Source organism: Barbus barbus (assembly GCF_936440315.1).
Source record: "Barbus barbus genome assembly, chromosome: 42".
Classification (NCBI taxonomy): Eukaryota; Metazoa; Chordata; class Actinopteri; order Cypriniformes; family Cyprinidae; genus Barbus; species Barbus barbus.
In genome coordinates, this window is record NC_136720.1 from 24,139,938 (window position 1) to 24,165,915 (window position 25,978).

A 25,978-nucleotide genomic window follows, 5' to 3' on the forward strand; every position below is an offset into this window, starting at 1 on the left:
TTATACAAAACTGCATCCTGAATACTTTGTAGGTTTTGTAAATTGTCCATATTATGATGCTTGTCACCTCATCTATGAACTTTTGTCTGTAGAGATGAAATAATTCTATAGAAATAAAATGAGTGAAATTCCTGTTAATTGGCAACATATGTTGCGTTTCATGTCCTGTGGTTGAATCTCTCACTATTGAAAGCTGATAATGATGATGAGTTAACACGCTGTCAAAAATCTTGATAGCTAAAGTCACCCGAGGGACAGTTATAATGCTCCAGCAATACGTTACGTAACTGTGCTTTAATAACAAGTTTAGTAGTACATACCTTATGTACACTGCAAAATATTTTTTTCCTCAGTATTTTTGTATTGTTTTTCAGTACTTATTATACAAAACCATGATCTGCACTCACATGAAAAAGTCTTTTCTATTCATTTTATTTGACATTTATCACCAATAGGACAAGGGCACAAACGTTTCGGCTCAAAGGTATTTTTCGGTGTGTATTGTTTTTCAGTACAAATATATAAACACTGTTAAATCAAAATGCATTTACACTTGAGAAGCAAGATTCCTCAAGCTAAGTCTTATAAATATTTTATGACTTTTTGCTTAAAAAAAAAATCTGTCTATTGGTAAAGAAAAATAAACTTGTTTTCCCTTTATATTAAGCTTATTTTTCAGACCTTATATGGTTTTAAGCATAAAACCACTTACTTTTGCTTCTCAAGTAAATGTATCTTAATTTAAAAATGTTTAAACATTTATACTGTAAAATAAGTCAAAAATACTAAATAAGAAACTTTCTTGCAGTGCATAAACCAAATTGTGTCAAGCGTGTCATGTGATTTGTACTAATGCCCTGATTGGTTGACTCCAAGTTCGAATCTTGTCTTTGGCATTTAAAGGAACACTCCACTTTTTTTTGGAAATAGGCTCATTTTCCAAGTCCCCAAAAGTTAAACAGTTGAGTTTTACCGTTTTCGAATCCATTCAGCTGATTTCCGGGTCTGTCGGTAGCACTTTTAGCTTAGCTTAGCATAGATCATTGAATCGGATTAGACCATTAGCATCTCGCTCAAAGATAACTAAAGAGTTTTGATATTTTTCCTATTTAAAACTTGACTCTTCTGTAGTTACATCGTGTACTAAGACTGACATATCTAGCTGGGGACTACTTTCAGGTGCTGCGTAATATCATTGCGCCTGCTGCATCCATGGTACGGCAGCAAAGTTCCTTGATTATTACGCCGGAATGAGAGCATAGTTCCTAGACATATCGGCCTAGAAAATCGCAACTTTTCATTTTCCGTCACCCGGCGATCGGCTGAATGGATTTGAAAACAGTAAAACTCAACTGTTTCACTCTCGGGGACTTGGAAAATGTATTTTCACCCTTTAAGAAATTAATTCTACTTTCTATAGATATGACTGCATCGAAATGTCACCATCTATGACGTTAGAAACAATATATGGGTTGTGCTTTGCGGTTTGCACCATCTGTTCCCCTGTGGCATTCACTAGACATCACTTGGCAGTCGTCTGTGCAGGTCACAACCCTGAAATAACATAACCCTGTGTTTAATCTATAGACAGAGTTTGGCTTCCTTGGAATGTAATGGCTTCATTAGGCCCTTCAAACCTAGCAGACGCATGTTTCTCTCTTGAATTCCTGTGGGAACGGCAGCTCTGAAACCACTGTCCTGCCCTGGACCTCTGAGTTTTGGTAGCGTAATGTGTTCAGCAGCGGGCTCATTAGCGCTAGCCTAGACGCATACAGCTGAGGTGGTTACCGAGGATGGCTAGTTTAGATGTGAGTGAGGACAAACTATGGACGAACACGTTGGACAAAGAAAAAAGAGCAGAAAGATGGAATAAATGTGTCAGTCTCAATGTCTCCAGCTCATCATTTAGTCCAGTCAAAGTATTTTGTGAAAACTCAGTCCATTCGAGAATAACAGAGCTCATTCTGCGGATATGAAGTGTATAGTCTCTATCTATACTACAGGACCTGAAGAACAAAAGCCCAGCTGTTGAAATGGCCATTTGGCACAGTTTTTCCAAAACTATTGGGAAAGCCCATGATGGATGTAAATGCAATTATCTATGGCCCATTGGCATGGTAATTAAGGCTAATGTCTATTAGCATCTATTGCTACTTGCTCCTCAGAGAACTGTGCTCACTAACCTCATCCTGGCAGCTGTCTCGATGCTTATTAATTTGAATCTACACAGGTAAGAGACTAGTAAGAAACCTAAAAGGCTGAAATGACAAACTGTTGCCTACCTGGACAAAGAAACACAATATGAAGCCACTAGCATGTAGACAAAATTAGGCAACTTTTATGAATAAGCAGTCAGTCACACACTAGCAGTTGTACAATATTAAAATAAATGTTATAAACAATTATTGAAGTATTTCAGTACACAGTTTCAGTCTTTCTAAATTTCTTGTTTAATTCAAATGCGTTATTTGCAATTTCTAAAGGTGTAATATTTTTTTTTTTTTTCAGAAACAGATGAATTTAAAAGTTGCAACGTTCTATTACACTGGTTGTTGTATGTATCGCAACAGTTCAGAAATGTCCAGTGAGTGGCGCTAAAAGAATAATTTGAAAATAAAGTATCACCTACACTAAACCCTCCCTTAAACCTAAACAAACATGAAATAAAAATGCATTTACAATGCCATTTTAGCTTGCTTCTACAAGACTTTGTGATCTTTAATCGATACTCATGTTTTATGGCACTCCAAATCGCAAGTGCAATCTTGTACCAGGTGTGCTACCGAGCAAGTTTACCACATCTGAAAAGCAATGCATATGTGATGCAAACATCAAAACTCATTATTTCACAAATCATGCACGATGGTAAAAGTGTTTTGAGGTCATAACGTATTGTGCATGCAACCATGCAAAAATAAGTCTTAATTAATCAATAATCTGTTTTATAAAAATAATTTGTGTGAAATTAAAGTAAGAAACTGCAGTGAATTGTACACATCAGTATGTTTTTGGAGTTTTAAAATTAACCTGTATTGGAGTTCCAAAGGAATTTTAGGAGGAACAAGCTGATACATTATTGGAACACATGAAAACTCCATTTAAACAAAGTTTTTAAAACTGTGAGCGATGCAGTTTTTATTTTCCCCTCTGGGAAAATAAGACAGTCTTGGTATGACTAGAAGCCATATACATCATGTTGTCAGAGATCATTAGTAAGTAAGTATAGCAAGAGTCATCTGCACAAGAATGAATGCAATGAGACTATATATGGAATACCCAATTATAGATAACTCACAACTGCCACACATAATGCAGGTTAATCCAGCATATTTCTCACCCAACTATGTCATGACTAATATAAAACAATGTTACAAGTTACAACCACAACACTGCCATAATCCATCTAGTTTGAAGGTTCATTAGGGTATTTGCATGCAAGAGCAAGATACTTCTGTGCAATCTGTGCTTTACACATGACTACGCGACTCACAATATACTTTTAATACAGTTCTCCTGGAAACTTTAAGACTGTGTATTTTAGCTAATCTACCTGGTTTAGGCAAGATTCAAAACCCCTATGAAACCATTTAACTTGAAGAATCTGACCAGCTTTGATGAGCAAACCGCTGTTTTATCAGCACTACATCTCAATGCATCAAAGCATGCACGCTAACCGCTAGGTCATGACTGTATTCGCTGTCTGAAAGTGAATAGATGTCATGACCTAGCGGTTAGCGTGCATGCTTTGATGCATTGAGATGTAGTGCTGATAGCACAAAAGTAAAAAATGGCCCTTAATTAAACTCAAAGTTTCGTAGAATAAACTGGGGTTAATGTTTATAGCCCCAAAAGGCCAACTGCTATCTGATACACGGTGATTTGCTGAAGTAGTGACAAGAAAAGAGGAAGATCTCAATTGTCTTGGCCATTAGCGGAAACTACAATGAGGGCATCTTTGTTGCAAAGCTATTGACTTTTCATTCGCTTGTTGTATGACATTCATTTAGTGGCTAATTGCATGCTTGTTCAATTCTTTTCTCTCCGTTTTAATCCACCTCTCGCGTTACAGCTGGGAGAATTGAACCTGCAGTTTTGGAAATTAAAAATAAAGAATCCTCCACAAAGTCAACAGAACAACTGCAAACAAAAGCCAGGAGAACTCATATAGGCATGCTCACGTCTATGCTTAGACTGTCTCCATCCATGTTTTACCTTCTTTTGTTTGAATTCAGTACAGCGACAATAAAAGCCAATCTTTTACTTTTACTTTATAAAATCATGCCTAATTATTTCCCCCACAGTACAAACGAGTCAGTACATATACTATATAGTAAAACCATGATTTTGTAGTTACAATGGTCTTACTGCAAATGATGTGGTAAAATCATGGTTTTACTGCTAAAATCACAGATCTTACAATCTTGGGTTAGTTTTGCATTTACCACAGTTTTACAACAAAAACCATGGTTATTTTTGTATTCACTAAAATCATGGTTAAACCAAGATTAGTAAAACCATTGTTAATTTTGTAATTACTATTGTTTTACAACAAAAGAAATGTGGTTTATGTAGTGAAACCATGATTAATTTTACTGTTTTTCATTGTGTAAAAATCATCCACTTATTTGGATATAGACACTTGACAATCTCCATACATGACGGAAAAAGAATCCCCACACACTTCACCTTTCAGCTGTCGGCATATTCAAATGTGTAGCTTCTGGCTAGACTGTGTTTAACTACTTTAAATGAGGAGCAGCGAGTATCTTGAGTAGTTACAGTTTCTAAGTAGCTGTGAAACACTACGTGTGATGGTAAACACTGGAGTCCGGAGGATGCTAAAGTGGATGCTATTACACAGATGTGTGCCATCGCTCATGAATTTTTAATGCACAATTAAACAGTGCGATTAGTACAGCTGTGTGATATTTGCATTTGTGGAGCAGCGGGGTCTCTGGTAATAGCTATAATTCTATCACGTAGGGTGAAAAAGGGGGGAGGATTGTAGCGTAGAGGGGTTTTAGCGGAGGAGGAACTGTGTGTTAAAGCACATCATTATACTTCCTGTCCATCCGTGTCCTCCTCTCACCCATATTCCCTGCTTCTCTTCAGCCGTGGGTATTTATTGATACTCCAGGGCACTTGATAGCGGAGAGAACCATCATTCCTTTAGAGGAAGTGGTTAGCAGACTAGACAGAGTCTGTTTTACACCCTCCCATTCAGTTTGCATGGCTGCTTAAGCAGCTTCCTGACCCAAGTTTGTCTTTATGGGGTAAACGTGCAATAAAATGCACTGAATGCCACCTAGAAGCAGACTGCTCCTATCTGGCATACTTAAATGCACTACTATGGTCCTAAACACCTGAATAGAGATTTAAAGTGCAGCGTGTACGCTTGACCACATGGTGTGTCTGGAAATATGCCCAGTCATAACACTCTTCTCCATTATAACATACATTTCATAAATTAAATGCATAAAGTAAGTGTATAACAAGCCTCATTCGCATAGAAACAGGATGTGTTTGCATGGACAAGAATGACAATACACTAAATACAGCTGGAGCAGTGCTAAATCACATTGCAAAAATCTTGTAAGATTATTGGAGTATGTTTTACAAGAAAATATTTAAAAACTTTCTAGTGTAAAATTTCATCTTTAATTCTGTGTGTTACTTGTGATTTCTTTGTGAAATTTGAGATTTTGTGTGAGTTCAGATTTTTCAAAAACTGCAACTTTCTTTAAATATTACGGCAATATCCATAATGTAGTATTTTCCTGGTTTTGCACCAAATTCTTCAAATAGCAAACCTGTGAAATGAAGTGGTTGGTGAATAAGATGCACATGTTGTGCTGAAATACCACTGCTAAAGTAGTGCAATGGCTAACGTCAAGATTTGACTTCACCCTGTCTACTTTCTGTAAGACTTGCTTAAGTCTCTCATTGCTGCGTGGACAACAAACACTTGGTCCCGCCGGTCGGTCTACATCGCCTTTGCCCTTTGTGAGCAATGTCAACATCCACTGAACGGACAGAAAACAGCTGAACACTCAACTGAGAGCACTTTGGCTCCCAAACTCCTACAAAATCAAGACCATCCATGACATTTCAGTCAATACGTGAAAGAGCAGAGAGTCACCAGGGTACCCAGTATGTTCAGAAACACTACAGTACATAACAGACATAATCCCCATTTATCCTTAGTTTAACAACTGAGAATTAATTAAATGGATTCAACTTCTGTACACCTTGAGCAGATAAGGATGTGCAAGATAAGAATAATAATATGCTTAGTCAAGAGTGGAATACAGATTTAAAACACTAGGCGTTAAACAATCGTCCACATTGTAAATGGTTACAGAGAAAAAACATATACAGGCATCGTATACTGAACGAATAAGGATCATTTACACAATACCAGACTTTCAAGTTGTTCCAAATACAACAAACTCACAGAGAAACATGGACATTGATGCTAAGAAATACATGACAAATTAAAACAATGTTCTAAAATCGACTTAAAATATCAAATAATATCTTATTATTAATATCCTAATATCCCCCGACTGGATGGATTCATAGTCTGAAGTGCCCATCGCACACTACATGATTTTCACAGAAACTCTAACTACCGAAACCCAGCAGACTTGTTCTTACCTTCAGCAATTGTCACCAGCTGCTATAGACTCCAAATTGAGTCCATAATATATTTATATTATTTATGCAAAAAAATACAATTGAGAAAATCGCCTTTAAAGTTGCCCAAATGAAGTTCTTAACAATGCATATTACTAATCAAAAATTAAGTTTTGATATATTTACAGTAGGAAATTTACAAAATATCTTCATGAAAAATTATCTTTACTTAATATCCTAATGACTTTTGGCATAAAAAAAAATCTATAATTTTGACCGATACAATGTATTTTTGTCTATTGCTACAAATATAACCCAGTGACTTAAGACTGCTTTTGTGGTCCAGGGTCACATATTTGTTTTGATCTGTTTCTGAATTTTTTCACTTGTAAACGTTTGATCTGTGCAGATTTCTCTCCTGATTTTTCTCTCTTGAAAAGTTTGAAGTTAAAAACATCTTAATGATGGATTAGTTTCTTATAAACACACAGCTTTTGGCTTCACAAGACATTAATTGCTGGACTGGAGTGGTGTGGATTATTGTGATGTTTTTATCAGCTGTTTGGACTCTCGTTCTGACGGCACCCATTCACTGCAGAGCATCCATTGGTGAGCGAGTGATGGAATGCTACATTTCTCCAAACTGCATGAAGAAACAAACTCATCTATATCTTGGATGGCCTGAGGGTGAATACATTTTTTGCTAATTAAAATTTTTTTGGTGAAAGGCCAAGCATACACTGCAAGACCTGTGCAAAATAAAACACTCAGTTTCTTGTCTTCAGTCAAGTCGGTGCCCACACTACATAATAATCTGTTGGTTAGTATCTGGGACTAAAAATATAAAGAGGTAAGAAGCTTGTTTCTTGAAGCATGCATTTGGTTCAAGTTCATCAATGCATCAAGCAAATCTTGGAAAAGCCATCTTACCTATCTCTCTGGAGATCTGCACGAACGCTTCCACGCCGCTTTCCCCGTAGTTCCCTTCAGAAGCCAGTGTAGAGACGTAGTTCCAGCCCATCGCCGTGACAATATCCAGCATGGCCTGCGCCTGGTAGGAATCCGGTGGAACGACGCGGGAAAAAAAGTCATAGCGGGTGTTATCGCTCAGCTCCGGAGCTGTGGATGCATAGCTGATCTGAGGAATCTGCAGAGAAAAGAAGAAAGACAGCGAAAGTTTAGAGAAAGGGTTCTCTTGTATCACAGTGGAAGAAAGAGGGATGCATTTCCAGATCCAGTGACCTGCTTGCCTAGACAGCAATTGTATTCTGTCTTCTAAGATACCATTGCATTTCTCCTTTATACAAAAGCTAATCCTAGAATGTATTGCAACAAGCTCAGTGAAATCCAACATGGTGGATTAGTCAACGGATACATATTATAAAACACTTATTTCAGTTGATCTTGAAAAGTTTTGATGATATATGCAGTTCAGCCAATATACGCTATTCCAACACGATAGCTTGGCAATTCATAACCATTTTACATTTTGATGAATTGGTGTTCACAATCCACAAGTCATATGATCTTCTGTTATGTTTAGGGGTGGGATTATAGATGGGCCTTCACGCATACGCTTTTTCCTAAAAATCTTATGTTTTCATAAGATGCGCGTCATACAGATTCATACGAAATCACCACTTGTTACGTTTTCTTGTGAGTTGGGGATTTTGTTTGTGCATAATAAGTATTGCATTAGCTTAGCAACAAGTGCCAACCAGGGTTATTATCGTTAACTAAAACAAAAAATAATACTAAAACCAGAAAAAATCATTACTTGAAAAAAACATTAACCTAAATTAAATAAAATATAAATTTAAAGGGGTCATATGATGCTTTTTTAAAGATCATTATTTTGTGTGTTTGGTGTAACAGAATATGTTGACATTATTTAATGTTCAAAAAACACATTATTTTTCAAATACTGCACATTATTGTAGTTTCTCTATGCCCCGCCTCTCACAAACGTGTTGTTTTCTACCAAGCCCCTCCTTCCAACAAGCGCAGTCTGCTCTGATTGGCCAGCTGACCCAGTGCATTGTGATTGGCCGAACACCACAAGCACGCGTCGGAAATGTAACGCCCCTTACCATACTCGCAAGCTTCAGCTTTCAAAGTAAATATAAAGACAATTAATAATGTCCTTAGTTTTACCATCAGTTCAAGCCCTAGAGGGGAACAGAGTCACGTGACAGACACAGTGATGATGCGCGTATGTATTTGCACACAAGCCACGATTAAGACAGTTGACTCCACTGTGATGTGACCCTGTCTCTCTCTCTCTCTCTCTCTCTCACACACACACACACACGATGCGTTACTCTACACTGCGCATAATTCCGCATTTGAACAGTCAATAGCAAATACTTAAACTAATAACAAAACTTACAATCACTGATTCAGAAGCACCAGATTGTCATAGCAAAGTCAGAATTGACCGTTTGTTTTTTTAAATAGCCCTCGTGCACAGCCAGCCTTGTACTCTACTAGGTTCACTAAACTGTCGTCCATAAAATGTGTTGCACAAATTCGAGCATTTGGGTTGTGCTGTTCTGTTGTAAACAAATCTTAACTAATGATTCCTAATTGCATCTACTTTCTTCCGAAAGTAAATAAAGCGAAATAAAATGCTTTTGATTTCACATAGAAACACACAGCGTCTCCTTGACATGGCTGCATCAACACTACTGCGGTTTCTTTCTTTGAAGGGAACATTTGGGCGGCATTAAGCAAATATTTCCACATCGTGACATAGACATGTGGGGGCGTGTTCGAATGAGGCTTTTTAGCCCGGTCTGGATCAGCCTTCTCTTTTAGATGGAATAAATCCTTTTGTGAGAGACTTTGAGCTTTGTAACTCTGCAGATCGTATATATACATTCCCAAACAGCTACATAACACACTAAAGAAAAGGAAAACAAGAAATCGCATCATATGACCCCTTTAAACTTATTTGTGAGCCTGGACCTTAAGTGTAAATTTTATATATACACCATCTGAAAGCCGAATAAATAAGCTTTCCATTGATGTAGGTTTGTTAGGATAAAGGACAATATTTGGCCGAGATACAACTATTTGAAAATCTGGAATCTGAGGGTGCAAAAAAATCCAAATTTTGAGAAAATCGCCTTTAAAGTTTTGAAATTTACAAAATATCTTCATGGAACATGAGCCTAATGATTTTTGGCATAAAAGAAAAATTTATAATTTTGACCCACACAATGTATTTTTGACTATTACTACAAATATATCCGTCGTCAAGGGTCACAGCTATTTCAGCTAGTTGCCAATGCAACACTTTTTGTTTTTGTTTAGTTAAAGTACTAAAATAAAAAAATTAAAAATAATAATACTATATAGACATATTTTACAAAGCCCAACACATGACATGGACAAAAATATATTTGTTGTGGCCACGATTATTAATTAATTCCCATGAATTTAGAAGCTGTTTCCCTCATCTCATTCATTTGTTTCATCGTTTTAGTTAAATCATGGACACAAATTAAGAATTCACTATTAATTTTTTCCTTTTCATAGTAAATTGTGGTTTTGCTCATTCCCTCATTTTGATTTAATTCAAATGAGAGGGAAAATGAATACAATGAGGCCACAATTTTCTAAAAAGAGGGAATAAATTGTTCATTCATGGCCACAATTTATATACACTAAAGCAATAACTAAAATTGAAGTCAAAATGAAAAGAAAAAAGGTAAATAGTCGGGTAATCATGGGTAATGGAGTCTGTGGGAAGTCTGACTGACAGATTCATTGTCTAGAGAAAGAGGACAGGAGGAGGTTAAAGAAGCTCACGGCTGAATTATTCTGAAGGATTCTGTTACAAAACTGTTTTGAAATGCAGCTCACGTCCAGCTACACAAACGGTGTTAAATCCAAACATCCCGGAAGGTGCGGTGGTACACAATCACCTAGACTGTGCTTTCACCGCTTGAAGCTGTAAATAAGAAAACATTTAGCCACAAAGCACCTGAGGAACATCACCGCATGCGTGCGGATAGCTGCGTCGAGTAGATTCATGAGTAATGATGCCGAACAAAACTCTGACGTTGAAAAATACATCAAATTTACTCCGTCTCCAGCAGTGAGGAGTAAAAATTGAAATCTGACACTGTAAGACTGATAATCAAGAGTTTTTGATAAACGTGATGACTTCGAAAGCATGCATAAAACCCAGCTTCAATGCTCTCAGCATCTTACGCATAAACTATGTTGCTAATAAGATGCCAAGCGAACTTTTGCAAAGTTCACTCATGGAAAAGGTTAACCATAATGCATTGCAAACTTTCATTAAGTGTACCAGTAGCGACTTATGAATATTTCATGAAAAAAGGCTACACAAATAAGACAACACCCAAGAGGCCAAGATGCATAAAAGGGGAAAGATAACTCCATTTTTATTGCATAACACTTCAAAAATAAACAAATATTGCTTTCTGGTGTGAATATGAAGTTATGATCTCATATCAAAGCATCTTGGTTTATTGCACAAAGAACACAATGGATGTTGAGTGCTTTATTTGAAGAAGAATGAATTGGAATACCAACACTGGTCAAGTCATATAACAAAAGAAACTGCAACCAAATGTGCCTCAGAAATAAAACAACAAAACAACAAAACAAAATAAAATTTAAAAAAAGTCTGTTTTTTGAAGACTCATTAACCAATAAGTTAGATTACAAAATTAAATGCAGACAAATGCTCCTCATAAAATAAAATACTTTTTTTAAAGATTCTGCTAGAGTCACACCACTGGACCACTAATTATTAAATAGGAAGAGACACTTGCATGTTTTATGGAGATGCCACCATAAAACACTGGTCAATTTGATCACTACCGTCAAAATAAGGCAATACATCCATTTAACCCAAAAAAGACCCATCTGACCTTCTGCTCTCTGGCATTTTGTGTCATAAATTCCCATAATTACACATCTAATATAATAATATCAGAGGGCAAAGGATTTGAATTCATCCTCTGAGAGCAAAAAAACCTTAAAAGCTTGCTTTTTACAGTCAATATAAACTCTCAATCCTAAGTAATCCCCTTTTTCAACATTTCCTCAAGCTATCGCTGTATAATTTAGCAAACACTTAAAATATAAAAGTAAAAAGTTTACCTGTAAACTCAAGTCTCCAGTGCATTTCATGAACACAGCTTTAAAGCTTGCTGAATGAGGACTTCAGTATTGAGCAGGTATAGTTTATGATACCAGCCGATAAAAACTATAAAGAAGACAGCATGAGATGTTCTGGCCAGGCGCTTTAAAAGAACAACAGAGATCTCCGAATGATGCATGAAAACACAGCTGCATGCCATCACACAAATGCATTTGCATTAAAAGAGCAGGCCATTGAAGACGTGCAAATGGAGGGAAGCAACAAACCCGAGGCCATGGACGACAGGCTGGAAGATAAGAATGAAAAAATGGGATGTTTGTGACAGATCTGTGCTTTTACAAAACAGGACGTGATGAAGAGATCCTTGAGCATTTAAGACCTAATAATCCTCAGAGAATCGCCAACCCGAGACCTCCTTAATGGATAAAAAGAACAGCATAAGCTGCTGACAGCATTTGTGACATAATGTCAATTACCACAGATTACAATGTCGACTCATCCCTCAGTTAAAATAAATAAATAAAAGCAAAAACCATGATAGCAATTGACATACTAGATGTCACGTAAACCTTTTTGAACAGCATTCTTTTATTATTTTTATGCATTTAGTCAGTGTTATTTTAGTATTAATGAAATACTATTATAGGTTTTATTGCTATTTTGAATCTGTTTTTATTTTTTCATTTTAGTAATTTTGAGTTTTTGTCTTTTTCAGGTCTATAGAGATTTTTTTAGCTTTAGTTATTTAGCACCACAAGTCAAACCAAATCTAAATTAAAATGAGAAATTATTCTTTGGTAACTAGCCAAGTTTCTTTTCTTCTTCTTTTTACTTCATGTTTGTTTGTTTGTTCTTATTTTGGTTTTAATTTTAGCTTCATGTTCAACTATAATATCCCTGGCATTGATGACCATATTAACTGAGCAAAGTTATAATAATGATAATAATTTAAAGAAAATATTTTATTTCAGCTATAGTTGCAACATTTCTTATTTTCACTTAGTTTAAGTTGATGTATAAAATAACTCAAACTAAAATGAAAAATTAATAAACAAACAGATATATTAAAAACAAAACAACAAAAGTTACTAAAACTTTTACTACAATTGCAATTAAATTCAAAATATTTACAAAAACTATAATAGCATCTCGATACTAAAACAGCGCTGTAACTGAGGGAATTTGAGGAGCATTTGTAAAATAAAATTAAATAAATCTGAAAGAAAAATATTTAAAAAGAAAAACCTGTGTGCCAATAACAGGATATACACTTTTCATTATACATTGATTTAAATCTTTATCTAAAACCCACTGGCTACAATAATGCACTTAAATTAAGCAGAAATCTGTATTTACACTTATAGCACGTATTATAGCACTTATTAAATGGTCCTTTTTAAGTTTGCAGGTTTTATCTGGTCATGGCTATAACAGCAAGGTTAATAACTGATTTTATAATGCTAATAGTCTCATGCGGATATATATTTTTATAATCTTGTGGCTAGACGTCACCCTGTCTACTTTTAAGTGCAGCAATATTTTTTTACGATAACTGACATCAGTGCTTTAGTTTATTACTTGTATTGAACCCAGAACATTCCTTTAAAACAGAAACAACAAAGCAGCATATATAAATATACAATGTAATAGTTTTCCTATTATTAATCAATGCCTCCACAAACAACTCTCCAAATCATTTGCATATTCTGTGTCGTATAGAGAGGTCAATCAAATATGCAGTATTTGATGTAATAGGTATAATATCTAAGCATACACATCCCACAAACACAAATATATGTGCATGCATTTGAACAGCATGCGCATGTGTGTGTGTGTGTGTGTGTGTGTGTGTTTGAGGATAATGGAGCTGCCTGGCAGAGCAGCTGATAGATGGTTCTCCAGCACTGCTAATTAACCCTTGCTCAGACCTTTATTGTCTGACATAAGGCAGACATGGACCTTAACAAAGGGTGCAAATGCAAGCGTGGCCTCATCATACACACACACAAACACATCGAGCAGCCTCACATAATTACAGCTGCACTGATTAATGCTTCTTGTATGTTGAGATTACACTGATCTGACGACACACACTGATTCCCAGGCAAGTTTGTGCTGTATGAGTAGAGGGGACGTATTATGAACGTGTGTGTCCACATATGCATGCAGTAGCACAAAAACAATAGACCAAAACCTCACTGCTACCAAATCTCAAACCTCAAAATGCATATTTTAAATGCAGGAAAGATTATTTTTATTACAAGTCCGAACAATCCCTAAGCAGTGGTGCATTAAACTAAGATTTTCAATGCAGTAAAATCAGTCAATCAATCAATCAATCAATCAAGCAATCAACAAAATGCAATAAAATAAAGATTAAGATATTAAAACATTATTTTTCCAAATATTTATTATTATTGAATGTCCTGGCACATAGAATTAAAGATTTTTAATAAATAAAATACAAAAAATTGCAATGCAAAGCTAAACTAAACTAAAATATATATGAAGATATCAAGAATTATTATTTGCAAATATAATTATACTCAAATGTATGGACATACTATTATTAATTTCAATGCATTTTTAATCCATTTAAAGAATGCAAATAGCAGAATTATGCTTTTAGTATATAACACATACATACACACACACGTGTGTAATATTATAAGTTTATAATAAAGTTTATAATTTCCAGTATATATAATTTCATGCTTCCAAAATTTCCAATTTTACACAAATATCTTTGTCCGTGAATGTTTTTTGTTCGTCTTAATGTTAACGAATCAAGTTACTGCTTAAAAAAACACAGTACCTCTAAAAACAGTAAGATACGATATTCGTGACAAATTCTCTGAAAACTAATTTCAACAGCCTAATATACAAAATTGTGTGTAAATTTATTGTTATAGACATTTAGATATTTCTACAACTTTCACTCTGGTTGGAAACGCCAAAAGATTAGAAACCTGTGAATGTACAACGATTAAGAACAGGGTGTTTAGTTTTGTTATTATCTAATGATTTCCGAAAGCGTAAGATTTTAATGCATTCTAAGACAACTGACCCTTGATCTGTTCACAATAAAAAACTCAATGAAGTATCGACTGGTGAGGATATGTGCTGCCGCTCTAATAATGCCACTGCGTCAGTCACAGTAGACCAGAAACACACAGATCCACTCAATGCAACACAATCAAGAACCACTCTTCATTTATTCCCTTGTATCCTCTTCTGAATCTGTCATATACAGGCTAGAGATGCATGCAGTCGTTCAGATGAAATGCATTATGGGATTTCAGGATGATGCCGTATGAGCTATTTCTCTGAGTTCAGCGTTCAAATTAAGGGTGATGGTAGATTGAAGGGTGAGAAAGTGGATGTCAAACTCGATGGGCATCACAGATGTCTGGAGGCGTTTTATACACTCATCCTCAACCTAAAGACCTTGCACTGCTTTACTATCAGCAACACTGTTCAGACTCAAAGAGGTGAATGGACTGAGCCTTTGAATAGTTCATTTGAGAAAATAGCATATTTAAACTTGGGTTTTGAAAAGTTTATGGTAGTTGAGTTGGGCCATGTATTTTCCTTTCCCACAAAATAGGCATTGTATAAAAGTCACAATTACCTGAGGATGTAACCATAGCAACAGCAGGCTGATTAAGATCAGATCCGATGATTAAGATAATATTGAACACTACATCAACAAAACATCAGGGCCTACTGTCATCATCAATCTATGATAGATTTAAATATCATTTCTATAACAAAAATTACACAAAGACAATTGTTGGGTAGCAGAAGACAAACATCAACCAATAATAGACCAAAATGATCCATAAAGAATCCCAAAAAGTACTGTATAATTTGCTCAAGGTTCAAACGAGTTTGTAGGCAAAATAAAATAAAATAAAAAGACACTGTATTATTTGCACAGCAGTTCCAACCAACAAAAAGGTTTCATGTGTTTTTTAGGCCAAACAATTGTGGGGAACCAGGTTATGAGTCCCTCTCAGTCCAAACAAAGGCATCATCTGCGGGCACAGCACATTTAACTGTTAAGCATCCGTCGTTGTGCTAAAACAACACTTTGGATCAACTGCTCAGCACTGCAACATTACAAACACGTTATCTCACATTTGTTGACAGAAGCAAAGCGACGACACAAAGGACGGGATGCTCGCCGAGAACCACAGCTAAAACGACTGCCAAAAGAGTCCAGAAAATGCCATCGATGTCACACAGTGACCACAACAAAGCAAAAAGGACCCAGACAACCCAAACCCTGAATGTCAACCAGCAACTGGCCATTTCACCCGCAATGAGGCGGATCGCTTACATTGTGCACTAGTGATAATGGCAGCAGCGGGGTGTAATTGCAGGGCACGGTGCCCTCTCTGCTCAACAGGGGCTTTGAGGGGACGTGCTGCATTGGCAGGTGGCTGCGCAGTGGCTTCCAGCTTCACAGCGGCGGACGGTTTCATCCGTCATCTGGACGGCCTGTCGGATTGGACGGCTGGACTGACAGAGCTGCGGGTAGCGGAGGAGACAGATTAGCTGACGGGTTTAACTGCCTGTTGAGATCGCTCAAGACAGCCGGCTCCATCACCTTACATTACCGCTTCACTTATGAAGAGATATTTGCTTTAGGCTCAAGACTGATACAGTACTGCTATCATACAGGAACAGGTAACCTCTGACCTGAATGACTCTGGTGGGTCCTACTGAATTCTCTAATTCAGACACTTAAATGTTCTTATGGCTTGATTATTTGCACAAGAAAAGGAACAGGATTCAAATAAAGACTCAAAGTCTTTCCTCAGTGAGAGAAATATTGATAATATCATACTAAATTGTATAATTTTGTCAGAAGAACTGAAAATAGTAGAGGGAGATAAGCCTAGAAAAATAAAATAAAATAAAATTGTATTTTAATATTTAAACCTCAATCGCTAACGCTCAATAATCCACAAACAAACCTTTAAGTAGTTATGGCTTAATTATTTGTGATGGACCGAGTTAGTTTGCATGAAATTGACAACTTCTTTATTGGTATATTTAACTATATCATATTTAGAAATATTGATAATATCATACTGAATTCTGTATTTGTATCAGTAGAGTGGGACAAAGCAAAAAAAAGAAAAAAGAATACATTAATATTAGTGTGAAACAAATAAATAAAAATAAAAGAAATTAAGCAAATTTTTAGGTAGCACAAGGCAAAGCTCAACTGATATGCATACAATGCATAAAGAAATATTTAAAATAGTTATGACTTAATTATTTGCACAGGATGACAATCATTTGAAGTTAATTTGAATATTCAACCATATCTTATTTAGAAACACTGATAATATACAGATTTTTGTATTTTTATCAACAGAGCAAACCTCAGGCAAACCTCAACTTACTGCAAACAACGCATAATGAAGCCTTTAAAATAGTTGACAATTTGCACATAAAGATAACTCCAAGTTAATTTGAGTATTTAACCATATTATATTTAGAAACAATGATAATATCATACTGAATTCTGTCGTTTTAGCACTAGAAATGAAAAGTTTAGAGTAAGAAAGCAACTAAAACAATCACCACATTCAAATCCATTGCTAATTGTTTGACCTGTTTATGCTGTTGTTTTCCTTCCACAATGATGTCACTTCCTGGAAGATGATGTCATTAAGGAAGCGGCATTGGTTAGTTAAAGGGATTTTACAAAAGACTAACAGGATTAAATCAACATTACAAATTAAAAATCCAATTAACAACTGTTTTACATTTTATACTTATTTTTTATGTTCTAATAAATATTATTATTTTGATTAGAATAAAATAAAAAAACATTATTTAAAATATTAATATTAATTTTAGTATTTTTTACTACATTGCCAAGTTTTGACTTGTACCAAAAGTACCAAAATAACTGAAAAAGCATTCAGAATGGTAGGTTTAATATATGAAGGAGTATATGAAGGGAACCTGAAAATGTGCTACATAGTAGGAATATACACTTGGACTATCTCAGTAGGTGAGGGCGATTAGCATACTAAGCCTCTGGGATCACAATGTCTCTGCAGCATCTCACTCACCCCGTCTGGGACGAACTGAGAATTGGATGAGCTCACAGCTCGCTCCGTTCCCACTCACACAAGAGAGCCGCATATCACACCTCCCGTTCTCACAACACTTCATACAGCCATTGTGTGTCTGGATGGAGAACATTAAAGTCGTCTGAACGTCTGAACATCTGAATGCATGGCTGTGGACCATCCATACTCCATTCACTGACCGTCTGATGCATACAGCACACAAAAATGGCGAGAAATAGGTTTCCAAACTGATTGTCTTGAAGCTACAAAAAGATGATGCTTGGTTGTTCATGCATGCATGTATGTGTATGTGTGTGTGTGTGTGTGTGTGTGTGTGTACATAATATCTACATTGGTTTTTCTTTAGAGATTTTACAAAATAATAATTGGATTAAATAAAAATTCCAAATTAAAACCTAAATAGAATATTAATGTAAACTATTTTAATATAACATTATACTATTAAATAAATATACTTATATTTATGTATCTAGGAAATTATACAGATATATAAATAATTTCTTTCTATTCAAATTATAGGTTTAGGGTTTAATATTATATCTAATATATTAAGCTGTATATAAAGGGGACATGAAAAAGTAAGAAAATGCATATATAAACTGCAATTTAAACTATATATAAATATAAACTGCTAATGAATTATAGGTGCATTTTCTGTATAATGAAAATTATTTAATTATTGTGCTCTTTTAGAACAACAGTATAGAAAGAAATGTGACTTATTTTACACTTTTTCTGTACATAAGTAGGACAAAGTCATATATAGATGCATTAAGATTTAATAAGATATAAAACTCAGCATATTCATGCAGTAGTAAATGTGTGTTTGCCCACTTTCTTGCTTTAAACACATAACCGGCCCTCCATTTATCTCTGTCAAACACATGTGCATCATTAGTGGCCTCATGGGAAGTGTATATTTTTTTATTTTTAGCAGCTTTCCCTTTAAAGCTGCCACTATCTGGCAAATTCAGACCCCCTTGTCATCCTTTTCATGTAAACCCTTAGGCGGCATCACTTATAACTATTACTAGTAGTACGCCGAGGTCCAAACGCATCATAATCCCCAGCTGTAATGTAAGTGATGTGACTCTCCCACAGCTGCTCCAATCAAAACCATCGGTCTAATGCCTCTTTGATCACCCCTGCACTTCCATTACTTTCCAGAACGCTCCTTCGGCATTAGCCTCCATGCTAATTTCTTCCTGGTTGCCGCAATGAGGGCAAATTTGACAAACATCAGGCGTGCTTTTGATGGCGGGAGGATTTGGTGACTGAGTCAGAGCCACTGAGGAGTTTGATGGCTCTCTCTGAATATCAATGCGCCTGGCAGGCCTCCATCACATTGTTGACTGAAAATGAGAGGGAGAGAGCGAGCGCTAATGCACTAGCTGAATTGCTATGCAGCTCGACGCTTGGCGTTGAAGGGTTGATTAGCGCTAAAGGCTGAGAGCTCAGGGTCTCTGGTTTGAAGAGTATCATTTACCTTCAGCCTTGACTCAACTTCAGAAATAAGTGATGACGGTGCACTTATTACGCTGCTAATTTAAATAATATTGATAAAGTCCTTAAATCTGCTCTCTGACTTTCAAAACCTCTTGATCCAGACCTTCTCGAAAAGATGCCTTTTCTGGTAGAACATGTCACTCTGTTGATACCTTGCTAATTTCTATAATTTCTCTCTGTAATGGTGGTCTAACTCTGAAAGGTCAGATCTCTAACCTGCATAGACATTAATGTGGAGTTGGTCCCCCTTTGCAGCTATTAAGATCTTCTACTGTTCTGGGAGGCTTTTGCCCATTTATCCACTGATGATGGACGAGAAGGTCTGGTGCAATTTCATTTCCAATTCATCCCTAAGATGGTGTTGATGTCAGGAGTTTGTTCAGGCTGGTCAAGTTCTTCCACACCACACTCATTCAACCATGTCAAAATTGGCAGCATAGTATTGTCCAGAATTTATTGGTGTGCTGAAGCTGGTTTTTATGAAGCAAAACAATTGGTCTGTACAAGAAACTGAACATTATTTGCAACATTATTACCCGTAATCCAGAGCCTCAAGCGAGGCTGAAGTAAAGGGAGAACCTATAAACCACTATATCTAAATGAATACCTCTTATAGTAATGTACTTGATTTGTGTTAATATGTAAAAAAAAAAAACATATATGGGGGACAGCATTCTGCACCACTTCTGTAGAATGACCCATATATATATAAAGCAACCACAGGTGAATATAACATGTCGTACGCACCACAAATTGGCCATAAAACTGAGCAATGATGTTATGATTTTATTATATTCAGTGACACCATGACATTCCTCATTGTAGTCTCTCATTCACAGTAAAAACATGAGACTGAATTCAACCTCTCTTATCTCCTATAGGAAAAAGCCTTAAGAGATTCATTCCAGCGGCTGTAATTGAAAAGATTAAGTAACATACTGGAGTTCAGCGGTGGTGCCGCGCACAGAGCACAAGCTTGATTGAATTTTTAAGTTATCAGGGGGCATTTGATTTGCATTGAGTGTCCGTGCTGGTGCCACTTTCAGCAGAATATGGAAAATTACACTTAACATGCTACATTAGGGGTGGAATGGATTTTATAAATCAAAGCACTAAGGAAGAATTGCAATTAATTCAAAATGCACGTGACATTTATGAAAATGCTAGGATGTTACTGCTGCATTCAAGCTGAGCTTGATGGAATATTTACAGGATGTATAAAAAAATGGCTGTGAAAGAATGTTCTCTCTGTAGTTATTTCTGAAATTTACTAGCAATTTCTAAGAAACGGCAAGTAACACAATGAACTTGTCCTACTTCAAAAATTTAAAGAAAACTTCCTGATTTTTCTTAATACGAAGTGTTACAAATTATTACAGGTCCAATAAAAAAAAAACTATTAGAAAAAGATTATACTATTAAGCACCCACACAAAACCGCTCTCATTTTTCTTCTGAAATCTAGTTTTCTACTAAAGCTTGCAGACAGCCAATGGATTACCAAGTCTCAAACAGGATTCAGATCAGAAGTACATTATGAAGGTTTTGAAAGTCTCTTCACATCAATCCTCGATGCCAAGTCTAAGAACACAAGGAGAGGTTCATGGACGCCAGTCTGCCCTCAAAAATAATAGCACTCCAAATAAACAGTCTGCACCCAAAAAGAAAACAACAATTCAGTTTCTCTAGTACTTCAGTCGAGGAGGGATATCAGGGATCCTGTACTTCTGCAACATCGGCTTTCTGCTGTCAAGTGTGGGCCGGTTCCTGCTGTGAATCCCACCTGCGGTGGAGTGGGTCAATACTCGAGTGCTGCAGTGTTTTTAACACCACCAAACACGCAATAATTTAAGCAAAGCGTGGCGAGAAGATCAAGCCTGTAGCATTATGTCAGTTTCTCATAAATACTGAGATAATATCAAGGTGACTTCATTTCCGGCTCCGCTTGCACGCAGACATTTTGGCGCATCAGCCTGACGCGCTCATGTATTTTTCATTAAAATCACAATTGGCAGCACGCTGAGATGCCACCTAATTGCTCGCATATCATCTCTGATTGTAAGCTGATCTTTTTGTTGCGGCAGACGCATTCATATCTGAAAGGCGAACGTAGAAGTCTGTGATATGAAAGCGTAGCCGCAGGCATGCTGCTTTACATGTGAACATCACATCTCCCTGAGCATGACTGGTTTGGAAAAGCTGACGATCGGAACTCAACGCATTACAACCACCAGCCACGGCTCCGGGTGACTCCATCAGACGGCTGACAGGGAGCTGATGGGAGGAGGTGCAGCAGTGGCCTGTGAAAGTGCTCTACTGGGCACTGAGCCGAAGAAAATTAGGCAATCAAAAAGCCATCCCTGCCAAAACAAAGACTTGAGTAACAAGTAGACCTGAGCTTTGATAATACACGAGCGACTGGAAAAGAGTGAAGACTTAGGGGGCATTTACACATCAACAATATACTTTAAACTGAAACTTTGAAAAATAATAAAAATAATTGAGCATATGCAAAAATATCCCTATTCACACGGGGACATGACTAGAATGCTGTATTATTACTTTGAGACATTATTTTGAATATGTGAAATAAATACAATGCCAGGCCAGTAGTTGGCGATGTTACTTTGTAAAGAAACACTACGCACCGATAGACTGAACACATAATGCGCTCCGATTTAACAAAATTGTATTTTTGTAATTCAGAGACGAGAATGACATCGTTTTCAAAAACTTGCACTTTGAAACCCGTTTTAAAAGTTTGCATTTTCAGGCCCCCAAAACGCCATTGTTGTGTAAATGAAAGGCCAAATTTAGTATTTTTAATATTGAAAATAGTGTCTAATAAACATACATTTACTCATCAACAATGTACTAAAAACTGAAAATGTTTCTTAAAAGTTTTGCATACAAACGTTAATGTTGTCAAAACAATCCCGTTCACACGGATCCATGAAAACAACTAAAATGCTGTATTTTGCATACCAGGTTGGCGATGTCAATAGTCTGGCATCCATAATACAGTGTTTGCAGTCATGTTCATGGATCTGTGTGAAGGGTGATTGGTTTGACAACATTGTCATCTACACGCAAAACTTTTTAAAAACTTCTACATCATTTGTGTAAATGTACCCTAAATACAATTTAAAGGAATATTCTGGGTTCAGAACAAGTTAACGTCTAGCAATTATGGCATATGTTGGTTTATCCTTTAAATAAATAAATACATTAAAAAAAAAATGAGTTTATGCTCAGCACTAACAATGGAAGCGAATGGGGCCAATTTTTTGAGTATTTAAAAGAAGAAATGTAATGTGTAGTATTTATTTTATTTTATAAAAGCACATTTACATTAATTCTTTCACCTCAAAGTAAATAAATAATAAGGAAACATTTATATTTACAATAACAACTTTGAATATCACAATGACTTTCTCACACTTTTTATTTAGGTTGGTTGTGTACACACACTGCCAACACACATTTCAGTTCAAACTACTTGTAAAAGTGCATGTAGCATCCGATGACCGCTTTAAGATGTGCATTTATTTGAGAGTAAAGCTGTTGAAATTATCACTTTTACAATCTTTTTTATAAATTTAGTTAATAAGCTTTTTTTTAATTATTACCATATTAAAATGAAGTTCATGGCTGTACTATTGAAACTGTGAGTCTTTTAACATTTAAGGATTGGTCCAGTTCGCATCCACTGCACCGTAACTGTAACTTGTTTGAAAAGGAGATATGAGTGGATTAATTTTTGTGTTAATCAAAATTATGAAAAAGACCATCTAGAGTTTCGGAAGAGATCTCAACAATGTTGTCAGAGGTCAGAGTCACTATTTACTGTGTGCATACTTACTATAGGAAGCGTGAATCTTCTTGACGTTGCATGACTTGATGTTTCATGACTTGAATGCTGAGTTAAGCCAAGCAGCTGACATTAATCATGAGTATAAGGGTAGCTGACATAACATACAGACGTTTTTCAGCAGCAGGATTTCAGATTAAAATGTATAGGAAGTGTTTATGCACCATTGTAATCATATATTCACTTCAATAGCTTCGCTGTGTGACAGCGTGATGTATGCATGATGTTCCTCCAGTAATATGAGATAAAAACAGCATGCACAATTAAAATGCATGACATCTAATGTTGCTGTAACTGCTTAACATGTCATGTCAAACACTCAAGCACTCAGTGCGAGTCTCTCTGACACTGAATTCTCACACCTCCATGACTGCCAATAAGCTGCTCAGGGAAACACAGGGTGACCTTTCGCGGCTGTTTTGAAGCTGAAATTAATAATAAATGTTATAGACAATAATGCTTTGGTCAAGTATTAAGTATTTATGTTTACAGGAAGCCCCCATGGTCTACATTCAAAGAGCTTGTGGTCGATCTTCATCAGGAATGCTTTCCCTATGCTGGACTGTAAAACAATACTGTGTCAAGTGTGTCTTTTGACAATGGCTGGGTATCAGTGCTATTAGTATTTATTCATATTTTTAGCATTTAATAGTTACAGTTAACACTAACAACACTGCTTTTCAACTCATTTTATTACACTAACAGAAATTTTATTTTTATATTTTATATTTTTATTTAATTTTAATCGTTCATTTTAATTATACATACAGTGCAGTGAAAAGGGTTTTGCCCCCTTCCTGTATTTTTTTTTTTTTTCATATTTATCACACTTAAAAGATTCAGATCATCAAACACATTTTAATATTACATAAAGATAATGCAAGTAAATACAAAATGCAGTTTTTAAATTATGATTTCATTTATTAAAGGAAAAAAGCTGTTCAAACCTACCTGGCCCTACGTGAGAAATCAATTGCCCCCTCCTGTTAAATCATGAAAGAAACGTGATTAACCACATTATTTTAGAAAGCTGAGTTAAATTTCTCTAGCCACACCCAGACCTGATTACTGCCAGACCTGTTGAATCAAGAAATCACTTAAATAGAACATGTCTGACAAAGTGAAGCATGTTTAAAGAGCAACACATCATGCCACGATCTAACGAAATTCAAGAATAGATGAGAAAAAAAAAAAGGTTGACATGTATCAGTCCAGAAAGGGTTATAAAGCCATTTCTAAGGTTTTGGGACTCCAGCGAACCACGGTCAGAGCCATTATCCACAAATGGAGAAAACTTGGAAAAAGTGATGAACCTTCCCAGGAGTGTCTGGCCTACCAAAATTACTCCAAGAGCGCAACGACGACTCATCCAGGAGGTCATAAAAGAACCCAGAATGGCATCTAAAGAACTGTAGGCCTCACTTGCCTCAGTTAAGGTCAGTGTTCATGATTCAACAATAAGAGCAAGAACTGATAAAATGTAAAAACTGTAACTTGAATTCAATGTAAGTAGCTTTGGATAAAAGCATCTGCTAAATGCATAAATGTAAATGTAAATGTAAATAAGAAAGATATTGGGAAAAAATGGCATCCATGGGTGAGTTCAAAGGGAAAAGCCACTGCTGACCAAAAAGAACACAAAGGCTCGTCTCACATTTGCCACAAAAATATCCCCAAGACTTTTGGGCAAATATTCTGTGGACTGATGAGACAAAAGTTGAACTTTTTGGAAGGTGTGTGTCCTGTTACATCTGGCGTAAAACCAACATAGCATTTAATAAAAAGAATATAGTACCAACAGTCAAACATGGTGGTGATAGTGTGATGGTCTGGGGCTGCTTTGCAGCTTCAGGACCTGGATGACTTGTCATAATTGATGGAACCATGAATTCTGCACTCTATCAGAAAATCCAGAAGGAGAATGTCCGGCCACCTCAAGCTCACGCGCACTTAGGTTATGCAGAAGGACAATGATCCCAAACACACCAGCAAGTCCACCTCTGAATAGTTCAAGAAAAACAAAATTAAGGTTTTGGAGTGGCCAAGTCAAAGTCCGGACTTTGAGGTACTGTGGCATGACCCTAAACAGTCCTTTCATGCTCGAAAACCCTCCAATGTGGCTGAATTAAAACAATTCTGCAAAGAAGAGTGGGCTAAAATTCCTCCAAAGTGACGTGAAAGACTCATTGCCAGTTATCGCAAACGCTTGATTGCAGTTGTTGTTGCAAAGGGTGGCACAACCAGTTATTAGATTTAGGGGCAATTACTTTTTCACATGGTGCCAGGCCGGTTTGGGCTGCTTTTTTTCCTTAATAAATTAAATTATTATTTCAAAACTGCATTTTGTATTTACTCAGGTTATCTTCATGTAATATTAAAATGTGTCTGATCTGAATCATTCAAGTGTGACAAATATGCAAAAAACAGGTAGGGGCAAATAGTTTTTCACACCACTGTATGTATTGATATGAAAATGTTTCAATCAAATTTTGGTTTAATGTACAAATTAATCTTTTACATTACCAAAAAAAAAAATGTACACAAGTAGGCAGTGTGCAAGTGCAGTACTATTTAATTCCGAACATAACCTGTGACCTTAGACTCTCATTAAAAGAAAACACACATCTTAGCTCACCTAAGCCCTAAACTCCAGCCTTTGTGCAGAATTTCATCCATTTAATTTGATATGAGATCTTTTTCTCTCAGAACA

General features: G+C 36.1%; 1 protein-coding gene across 2 annotated transcripts in view; it reads right to left on the reverse strand.

The window, feature by feature from the left end:
• LOC306861319 (metabotropic glutamate receptor 8-like) overlaps window positions 1–25,978 on the reverse strand; it is a gene marked incomplete at both ends in the record, with an annotated part of 192,988 nt that overhangs the window by 106,588 nt on the left and 60,422 nt on the right. For both annotated transcript variants that reach the window (XM_079403522.1, XM_079403523.1), the window contains one exon: window positions 7,567–7,783. In XM_079403522.1, the coding sequence (XP_079259648.1) occupies window positions 7,567–7,783 (217 nt within the window). The remainder of the gene's footprint in view (window positions 1–7,566; window positions 7,784–25,978) is intronic.